At 52.1% G+C, this 10,540-nt stretch overlaps 1 protein-coding gene across 25 annotated transcripts in view; it reads left to right on the top strand.

Annotated features, from left to right (window-relative positions):
* The first annotated feature begins 1,796 nt into the window (after window positions 1-1,796).
* The window catches only part of CD44 (CD44 molecule (IN blood group)), an 85,205-nt gene continuing 76,461 nt past the window's right edge, over window positions 1,797-10,540 (top strand). For 4 of the 25 annotated variants that reach the window (XM_064576662.1, XM_064576660.1, XM_064576665.1 and 1 more), the window contains exon 1: window positions 1,806-2,069. In XM_064576662.1, coding sequence (XP_064432732.1) covers window positions 2,003-2,069 — 67 coding nt within the window. In that variant the 5' untranslated portion in view covers window positions 1,806-2,002. Of the gene's footprint in view, window positions 2,070-10,540 lie in introns of all 25 variants that reach the window. The other 21 variants (XM_064576655.1, XM_064576653.1, XM_064576652.1 and 18 more) reach the window with 13 other exon arrangements.

The following is a 10,540-nucleotide window of genomic DNA, read 5'->3' as shown; positions in this document are numbered from 1 at the left end:
GTCACTGCAGAGTACTGCCCATGGATGGTGGATGCCTTGTCCTTGCAGTTTTTCTGAAGAATTCCTCCTCCTCCTTTAAGACCTGGCTCAAATATCACCTCCACTGTGAAGCCCCCCTGGTGTTCCCCCAGGAAAGGGTGGGACTCTCTTCTCTAGGATGGCTAGCACTCTGCTCATGGGTATTTTGCAGCGCATTTCCTATTATGTGCTAACAGCCGGCTTGTGAGTCTGATTCTCTACCAAACTGTGGGGCCCCTGAAGATAGGGCAGATCTTACTTATCTTGATACCCCTGAGCACTCACTACATGTTTGATGAATAAAGGATGGCTGCATGCACTTTCTCTCAATTTTTCAATTTCTTTCCATAAATAACAAAATTAAAAGGGAATTGCTCTGGCTCAGAAATTCTATAATGGCTCCTTCAGGATCTTGCCATGGTCACTGACAACATTACCTTTTTCTGTGTACCCCACCGGGCAAGAAGGCCATTCAGCTACACTTTTGGTGGTCCACATCAACAATAAATACTGCTTTTGATTTTCAAATATGAAATCACCATATGTTATAGGTAGATATGAAATTATAATGCAAAGAATGATTTTTCTAACTCAAAATGCCTCTCCTGAAGAATAGGACAATCTTCCTTCCCTTTCTGAGATGTATTGGTTAGGACGGAGGAGGGAAAATGGATTAATGTTTGCATAGATAGGAGTCTAAACAGGAGCAAGAGAGGATGGGTGGATGTATGGTGGATGTGAGGTTGGAGAAAATGGTGAATGGATATGTGGATGATGGGTGGACGGCCGATGGATAGATCGATCCACTGATGAACCAATGTGGCTGGCTGGCTGGAGAAGAGGACAGTACATGGATGGATGTAGGTTTATGAAGACACGTGGAAAAGGATGTATGGGAAGGTGGAGGAGCAGTTGTATGGGAGGGTGATCAGAAGAATAAGTGGTTGGATGGATGGGTGGATGATTGGATGGATGGAAGGGAGGAAGAAAGGATGTGTGGTTGGATAAGTGGATGGAAGGGAGGATGGGTAGATGTGTGAGCCCTGGAGGGGTGTGAGGAAAGATGGGTAGACAGGTGAATAGGCAGGTGGAAGGATGTTTGGGGAAATGAATGAGTATGGGTGACTGGATGGATGAATGGGTGGATGGACCCACGTGCCAGCCTGGGACTGGAAGCTGACACATGGGTTGGAGGAAGGAACTAGCAGCCCCAAGACTGGTCATCCTTAGCTTTCTCTGAGCAGCCCTGATAAAAAGCAAAACTCCACCAGAGCCAGGAGAACTTCACTTCTCTTTCAGGGGAAGAAGGAGCTCGTCCTCTCCCCCTGGGAAGAACCACAAACTCCTGACCCCTCCTGCCCCCCGTGAGCACGGGAGCACCCCTACCCATGCAGGACCTCCTCGCCAGGAGGCCATCTCTTCTCCCAGAATATCCAACTGCCTCTGAAACCCAGAGACATCACTCCCCAGCCCGATTCACAGAGAAACTCAGCAGAGAGGAGGGGTCGGAGGCTGAACCTGAGGCGGCTACGTTTCCGGACCCAGTCATCCCCCTTGAGGGTCCTGAGGCCGCCCTCCCAGCGGGCGGGGAGCAGACACCGGGGCGTCCCGGCGCGCAGGGGCACCCCGGCCCTCCGGGCGCCCGCCCAGGCCGCCCCCATTTACGGTCTCGGGCGAGCTCGGGGCGGGGGCGGAAGGGCCAGCGCAGGGGAGGGCTGCTGCGTCTTTAAACCTCTGCCGGCTGCTTAGTCACAGCCCCCTCGCTTGGGTGTGTCCTGCGCTCGCTCCCTCCTCCCTCTTAGGTCACTCTTTCAGCCCTTGAATAAAAACTGCACCCAACTTCCCAGGCGCCCTCATTGCCCAGCCGGACCCCCAGCCCCTGATAGGTTCGGTCCGGCCCGCTCGCCCCGTGTTCCGCCGGCCCCCGCCCAGCGCACTGGACCCTCCGGCAGCCCCGCGCTCGCTCTCTCGGTTCGCTCGCACCATGGACAAGTTTTGGGGGCGCTTAGCTTGGGGACTGTGCCTCCTGCAGCTGAGCCTGGCGCAGATCGGTGAGTGCCGCGGGGGGCAGCAGGAGGGAGTGGCCGGGGCAGCCCGGAGGGACCCAACAGCCACCTGGCTGAATTGGCCCCGGGGACCGGGGGCCGGAGGCGAGTGGGCGGCGAGCCGCGTGGATTTGGTTCAGGAGAGCGGGGCTAGGATTTGCGCTAAGCCCTTGGAGAGTGTGCTGGTGGGAAGCACCGTTTTGCTGAAAGGAAAAGAAAAAGAGCGAGGAAAAGTTGGCTGCGCAGGCTGCCGGCGCGCGGTTTTGGGTGAGGTCGCTGGGGCCGGAGCACAAGGCAGAAAGTAACTGTACTCCTGGGTGCGCGCAACCGGTGTCTGGACGAACAGGCTCGTGCGCCCAAGGGCGCTGGGAGCCTGGCTGGGCTGTGGCCGGGCAGGGCCGAGCTAGGCGGGGCAGGGGCCGTTGGCCAGGTGGCCGGAGAGATGGTGGTGGGACGGCTGGTGGCAATGAGCTTTCCAGAAAGGGGTGCGGGCGCCCTGCAGCTCCCCACTGCGCCTGGGTTCCAAAGCTCTTACAGTTGGCTCCAGTCACTGCCTATCCAGCACTTGTGGGAACTTGAACCAGCTCTGTGAGGTTCTGGGTTTCCACGAGGTGCCAGCCTCGGGCAGGGACTGTGAGGAGGAAAGGCAGTGACTGAGCCAGCTACTCAGTCCTTGCAAACCTCCTGCTTCTGCCAATCAGTTAGGGGAAATCCAGACAGTAATGTGGCTCACATTCCCTGCCTGGCAGCCTCAGAGCAGGGAGGGGAGCCTGGGCATCGGGGTGGTGTTAGGGACCCTGGAGCTGGGGCTAACAGTACCTCAACCAAACAGGGTCTGTATCTTCAGTGGCTTTGGAGTGGGTGGTGGCATGTTAGGTATTCTGGTGAGATTGAACTCCAAGCGTTCCTTCCCTTTGTCTATATGCGTACAGATAATTACATGGCTGATTTGCTTATTGCTAGCAAAATTGGTTTTTCTTTTAAGAAGTGCCAGCTGGGTCATTAAGACAGCTCAGCCTATGGTTAATTCTACTCAGCAAGTATTTATTAAACCCCACTCTGGGGTACCAAGAAAGTAAAGACACAGTCTTACCTGGGTACTTTAGGCTGGGGCTAAGTGAGGATCGAAGATTTAGATTCGTGAAACAGAAATAAAAATGATGATAATAATCATACTAATAGAAGAAATGCCAACACCAGCCCCCGTTTGCTGTACACTTTCACGGTGCTGGGCGCTGTGCTGAATCTTTACAAGCATTAACCTTATTTTATGCTCACGGTAAAGCAGTGAGCAGTGTCCTATTACTAGCCCTGTTTTACAGGAGGGAAACAAACCGAGGCTCAGAGAAATTAAGTAACTTGTCAGTTTTCACACAGCCAGAAGGATTGGTGCGCATGTGAACTTAGGTCCATGAGCCTATGCTTAGTGGGAATATGTTAGACTGTATGTATGGCCCAGACATACTTGGAAAGAGTTTGGGGACAGAGGGTTGAGGTGGACCAGAGGCCTTCGAGGAGGCTTCCAAGGCGAACTGAGCTCCCAACAAGCCCTTGAAAGGCAAAAATGCTCGGGATGCCAGAGAAGAGAAAATCTGGGGTGCAGGGAGAGCCCTGGGTCCGCCCTTCCCTGGGAGCTCCAGGGAAGTTTCTTTGTGTATTACCTTCCAGTGATGTCTTCTGCTTTGTTTCTGAGGATCCTGATTTCTGACTCCTTCCAACCAGTCTCCCTGATTCTTCTGAAGGGCCCCATCCCCAAATATTTGATGCTGTCCTGACCCTTGAGGTTCTCCCGGAGACCAGAAGGCTCACTCCTGCCCCGCGTTTTCATGGTCCTTTGGGGCAGCATCATTTGGAGGAAGCATGAAAAAGTGCCAGGGGCTTGGCTTTCATGTGCTTCTAACGTTGTTTGGAGAGAACTGAGACTTGGAAGGGAGACGTGACTTAGCAGCTCCGCTGGGCAGGGAGAGAGGGGAAGGAGGAAGAGGAGCTGGGGCGGGGGTGTGGGCAGTACCTTTGCCCTAGTCCCCCAGTGTGGGGGGTTAGTAAGGATGGAGGCCCCCAAAAGACAAGGAAACTTTGGAAAGGAGCAAAATTTGGGGAGGGAGAAGGGCTCCATCCTCCATCCGGAAAGCAAAAAATAAAGAAATGGCCAACATTGGACCCAGAAACTAAGTTGGAGAATAGACACTTTGAATTCGGTGTCATATGCAGGGGGAAGAAAGTGGCCCTGGGTACCGGGGGTGGAGGGCAAGGGGATGAGCCCTCCCACATTTCCCCTCCTCCTCTCCTCACTGCTTGGGAATTGTGCCCCTGGTGTTGAGAAAGAGGGGTGCATCTGAGAGCTCCGGAGCTTGGGGGTAGCTGGGGGCCCTTCTGCTCCCTGCGAGCATGAGAGATCCCTCTTCCTGGGAGTCAGGGCTTGGGCTTTGTCTTCCCAGGTGGAGAAGCAAGAAATCCATCACTGCTGGGGTTAACATCAATTAATTCAGTTGTTCCCCAGATAGACATTGGGCATCTTATTTCCTGCCAAGGCTCAGGGCCAAGTAGGTGTGCCTGAGGCTGGCAACCAGTAGGAAAGGGTTCCATTTTCTTCCAAATTGCCCCACGCAGGAGCAGCATAGGCAGCATGAAATTCTTAACTTATGACAGATCCCCTTCTATTCATTCAAGAAATATTTCTTGACTCATTGCCGTAGACTCAGCAATGGGGACTCCAAGGACCATTTAGAGAAACCCTCCTTTTTCCCATGGAGGAAACAGATCCTGAAAAAGAGGGAGGGGTGACTTTCCCTCTTGCAGACAGACTGAGGGCCAGACCTTTTCCAGCCACGGGTCTCTGAAACACCCCTATCATCCAGGACGGTAATGAGCTCCCCCTCCCCGCCCCGCCCCTGCAGTGGACAAAACACTAGTTTCACACCTTAAATGCTACATTAAACATTCACTACATTTTTTATTTTACCCTACAATATATCCAGTTTGAGTTTAATAAAAGAATAATGATATATACTTCTTACCACAAAGCAAAGTTGCTTCTCGAAGCCTCGCACTGCTACGGCAAGGAAGAGTGGTAAGTCCCAGGAAATGCCATTTAGGGAGCATCAGCTCTGTGCCAGGTATTCAGCCAGGGGGGTTGAATATGTTCTTCTATATAAGCCTCATGACAGTCCTGTATATGGTTAGCACTTTCTTAACCCCATTTTCTAGATGAAGAAATGGAGGCTCAGGGAGGCGGCATGACAAGGACACACAGCTAGTAAATGGTGGAGTTGGGGTTTCCCGTTGTCTAACGTTGGAGTGTTAGACTCCAATGCTTATGCTCCTTTGATTCATTACTTGGGGAGTTGTGTGTGTATGTGATTCCCTCCCTGTCCCATGTGACCAGCTAACGTGAAGCCTGGTGTGAATGGCTTCTCACTCCCCCACCTGGCAGGCTGTGGACTCTTGGCTGCCCTACCCTGCCCTACCCTGGACTGTGTCTCCCCAGGCTTGGCCACAGCTGTCAAGAGATGCCCAACCTAGTTATTTGTTACTAAAATAAGTCAATTGCCTTATCAGAGTTCAGCTGCCCTTCTAGACATGCTCTCATTTGCAGGCTTGGGAAAAAAGGGAGAGGCTGCTCCTCATCTAAGAGACAAGTTAGGGCAATGCCCTCTGCCTGAAAATTAAGGAAGAACCCCTGCAGAGTTCCTCACCCTAACCTGCAAGCAATTTAGATGCATTAACCCAGCAGGACCCTCATCACACGCTCCGTGGAGGCCCCCGGTGTTTGGCAGGTTGTACGTGGCCCAGCGAGGGAAAGCCTTGAGGACCCAGGTGGTGGGCTGGCGTGGTTTTCTACAAAAGTCAAGGATCTTGAACAGAAAGCCAGTATGGAGCTCGAGGTGATAGGTGACCACCCAAGTGAGATTTCAAATCAGTCTATGGTGTCCAGGCTGATGGTTCTAAGCTGGGGTTCCCTGACACAGTTGAGGTGGTGGGAGGTAAGCTGGGCTTCCCCAGCAGTGGGTCCTGGCTGTGGCTAGGGCTGGGCTCTGCCAAGGCTGTGGCTGGGCTGTGTTGGGCTGGGGCTGGGACCACTCTGGGCTGGGGCCGGGGCTCAGCTAGGGCTGAGACAGAGGCTGCAGTCTCCCCAGCCCCTCAGTTCAGCCAGCTCCACCCAGAGCCTGAAAAGGAAGTGACTCTTGTGCAGAGTGAGCAGAAGCATGGCAGATGCTGTCAGACAAAGCATGGTTCTCAAAGGGGATCTTTTCTGCTTCAGAAAGAAATTCTGGGGGATTGCACAGCAAGAAGCTGATGACTCAATTTCCTTTGTGTCTCTGCCATTTAATAGGAAGCACACCAGTGTTCTTTAGAATCATCAGGGTAGGCTACTGCCTCCTACCTTAAATTCGAACCCCACTTTTCACTCCCTTGGTAAGTTGAAGTTTTTCTTAAATTGCATCCTCCCCCCAAAGCTGGCCATCAAGGGTTTGGGAAGCCAGACCAACCTGACAGTGTTAGGAAGGGGTGTTTTCTAGTTTGTGGTTGTGGAATCTGGCTTGGCATGGATAAAGTGATTGTGCATGCCAAATTTCCCAGGAAAGTCAGGATTTCCAATGTGCAAACACTCTACCAATTGACGCATAGTATATATTTTGACTAAGGGTCTCTATATTTTTCTACCAATGAGTGTATGGCTTCGTGTGATTAGGAGTCAAAAACTTTGCAAGACGTTTCACATAAATGCATTCACAGCTTTACAACGCCTTCATCAGTCTAGGGTCCGATTAAATTGACATTTGGTTCAGAAAACGTGCAGAAATATTGGGGAGCAATATTTCATATTCCTCTGCTCTCCACTTCCTGATCACCCCACTATGTGAAGTACCAAGACAAGCTACCTATTTGATTCTTGCTGGCGGGACGTAGGCATACACACATTGTGGGTGTGTTTGTAAGTCTTTATGTGTCTGAGCCCATGCATCTACCCCTAATTGCTGGTCAATCCTTAAGCATGTATCAGGTGTCTTCTGTGGGTCCCACACTGTGCTGGGTACTACAGGGGAATTGCATGGATGAGACTGGCACCTCTGGCCAAAAACCTTGTGGTTTTATGTGTAGAACACAGTGCACCTGACTGACAGGCTAATGGCATTGTTGAGCTGACAACCCGCAAGGAAGGCTGGAGGAATCAAGGGAGAAGAGGTGGCAGTAAGAACAAGATAGGATTTGAATCCATGAAGAAGCGGGAATGGAAACAGGGTGTGACTCTTTCTTTACCCTGCTATTTATCTACCCACTCTCGAATACGTTAGTTAACCAGCCCAGAGAGTCAACAAACATTTTCGCAGTGCCCACTCACCGCGCCAGCTAGCTAGGCACTGGGGGGCTCCCTGTCAGAAGGCCACGGCCCTCGCCCCTGAGTAGCTAGCGCGCGATGTGCTATGTGGTTTCCTGGGTACCGGCTGGCCATGTATCTCTGGCTTCCACATACTAGATTCGGGTCGTGCACTGCCCCACTCAAGTTGGGACAACCCCAAATGCCTCCAGACATTGCCAAATTGGTGGTGGTGGTGGGTAAAGTCACCTCACGTTGAGAATCTGGGGTCGTAGGATGGCAGCCACTCTAGTAAGCTCACCTCTGACAATGTGGTATCTGCTTCTCATAGGGCCCCATCGGGCTAGTAGGGGCCCCCTAGCCTCGCAGGGCTAAAATTAATTAGCCTTGAAGCTGTGCAGTAAAATCATGCAGGGAAGCCTTTTTCACTTTGGGGGCCAAGGGGCGCTAATGACTTTCTCGCTTCTCAAAGGGGGAAACCCCAAAACCCGACATGCTCTCTCTTATCTGTCTTCTAGCACTGTGGGAGCCCCCTGACATCAGGGATTGTGTCACATTCGTTTCGTGTGTGCGTGGTCCCAGATCCAAGGGTTGGCCCTAGTTCCCAGTAACTGTTGAACTCAAGTGAATATCCAGAATACAGAAATAACCTGATCCTATATATGGAGGCATGCTGGACCGCATACGTAAGACAGCAAATAGGTCTGTGTGTATCTATGGTAACAGTGGTGACGGCTGTTTTGCTCAGGCCAGGGGTGAGAACGGTGCTGGGCTGGTCAGCTGCCCACCACAGGGCTCATGTTCGGTCTGCCCAAACAGGGAGGTCACCCATCTATTTGTGGTTTTGGTGGCTGCTTGCTGTGGCTGGGGACGTCTGTCTCAGGACAGGGTTACTAGCTTCTGGGGCCAAGAAGGGAGTGGGAGCCAGGCAGGATGACACCAACCCCCAAATTTAAGCCTCAAAATAAAACCCTCCCCAGCAGCGGCCCACTTGGAGGTCTGGTTATTTTGGAGATGCTGACCTGAGGTTGGACTCCTTGAACACCCCTCTGATCACCCCCCTCCCCCACCATGCCTGCTTTTGGAAGGTGGTGGCAGCTGGGAGAGAAGCCGAAGAGCTTCACAGAAGATTCTCACCTTCTCTGTGGGTCTCCTGCAGCTCAGGAAGGGGCAAGGCTGCAGCGAAGTCTGCTGTCTCCTGGGGAGCCACACCGGCAACAGCAAACCGTGTCTCCTCTCTGTAGAAGCTTGCCAAGTCTGGAGTTGCCCACAGCTGGGGCAGGTCCTGCCCCCCTGCCCCAGGGATCGTCTGTCCAGGGACACTCGGACACAGGGAGTCAAACGGGGAATGAAGGGATGGGTTTTGTGGGGGAAAAGACCATCCCGAAGCCAGATCTTCCTGAGCATGGTATGCTCCGGCTGCCTGGGTGTGTCCACCCGAGGCAGGTGGCCCCCCTGAGTGCAAGTGTGGGCAGACAGGTCCTGAGTCACTGAGGAGGCGATTTGCAAAACTCAGGCCCCAGAAATCTTCGAGTCTTCAGCTTTTGAGAGTCAAGGTTAATTGCAAAACTCCGGCGGGGAGAGATTATTCACATTTGCTCTGGTGTCACGGCGAGTCTCCTCTGGAGGAATCTGTCAGTTCATCTTCCTTCCCCACAACCTTTCTTGACAGTTAGAGAGAGCTCTTGTACCCTTTGCGCTTGTTTCTTTGCAGTTAGTTGTATATTTTTGAGATTACGATCGGCACAATTAGTAACGACAGTGAATACTTAGAGGGCGCTAACCCCTCTGTTTCCTAGATACTAACTTGTCTAATCCATACACCAACCTTCTGAAGTAGTGCGATTATTATCCCTGTTTTACATATGAGAACACTGAGCCATAGAGAATTTGAGTAACTTGTCCAAGGCCACAGAGCTGGTAAGTGATGGAGCTGAGATTCCAACGGAGGTGGTTTAGCTACTGGGTCCAAGCTCTTAGTCACTGCATTACTGTGTTTCTCTCAGTATGTGAAGATGTCAGAGCCCCCCCCGCCCCCCCTGAAACCCGAGTGGTGATGCCTGGTAGTCCTCTGGTTGTTTTCATAAACTCCATTTGGAAATCAGGTGTGGGTTGGGTCATAAGGTCCACAGAGCTAGTCTTGCCCTCCCTTTCTCCAGATGATGCCAGAGGAAGGGGATGGAATTGCAGATATGAAGGAGAAAGAAGTTGTCATGGAAAATTCTCCCCATTCATACTCTGAGCAGCTCATTCATTCCGATTCCTGGATAGAAGTTTTGCTCTCTTCTATGTGATGGGAAGTTGGGGAAGGGGGTAGGATTGAAAAGGATGGTGGATCGAGTTGTTTGTTCATTATCACTTCATAACTTGGTACAAGAGGTGGAAATTGCTGATGGGGGGTTTCTCCACCATCTAGGACTTTAGCTCGTGAATGGGCAAAGCTGGAAAAGGGGTCAGTCAAATAGCAGGAACGTGTTTGCCCTCAGTGCAAGGGTCCTTGGCCCCAGGGCCTTCTCTCTACCAGTTAGAATGATGAGGGAGGGAGGGAACTGAAAGAGGAGGCCGTCAGGAATCAGGCTACACTCACCCTGGCATAAGGAACTGAGCAAATACTAGAAGTGGGCCCTTCTTCCCAGCCCTTGCTTAAACCTAAAGGTGGCCTGGCTTCTGTGTGGCCCAGCAGATGACTTACTTGTACATGGGGAGGTGGGGGAGATGGGCAGGGTTTCCTCTGGGTGCTTTGCCTGAGAAACAAGCCACCTGGGAAGGGTGGAGGCAGAGCCCCCTGGGGACGTCTGCCTCATCTGTGGGCCTGGGCTCAGAGATTCATCACAGATTCCTTACCCATTTGAATTTCACTTGAGCAGGTCTGCAGGGCCTTCTAGGACCCACACACCAGTCACGGATCTAGGCAGCATCTTTTACCACTTCCTTTCTCAAAGAGAACCTGCCGAGGTATTAGAGTGATGACAGTAAAGCCTTGCAGGTGTTCGTCATTATGCAAATTGAGATGCCAAGGAGAAATTAACAATGCCACGCAACCAACACCTGGTCTCCTGCCTCGGGTCTAGAAGGTGGTTTCTGCACAGGCCCCTGGCCCCAGTCTTCACACACCCCAGAAGTACTAAATGAGGATCTCCTATCTGCCTGTCACAAA

This window comes from Mirounga angustirostris, unplaced genomic scaffold, assembly GCF_029215605.1.
Source record: "Mirounga angustirostris isolate CCGP_5_RB_7025 unplaced genomic scaffold, mMirAng1.0.hap1 SCAF_13, whole genome shotgun sequence".
Taxonomy (NCBI): domain Eukaryota; kingdom Metazoa; phylum Chordata; class Mammalia; order Carnivora; family Phocidae; genus Mirounga; species Mirounga angustirostris.
The sequence above is the reverse complement of the archived record's forward strand: the minus strand, read 5'-3'. Positions and strand labels throughout refer to the sequence as shown.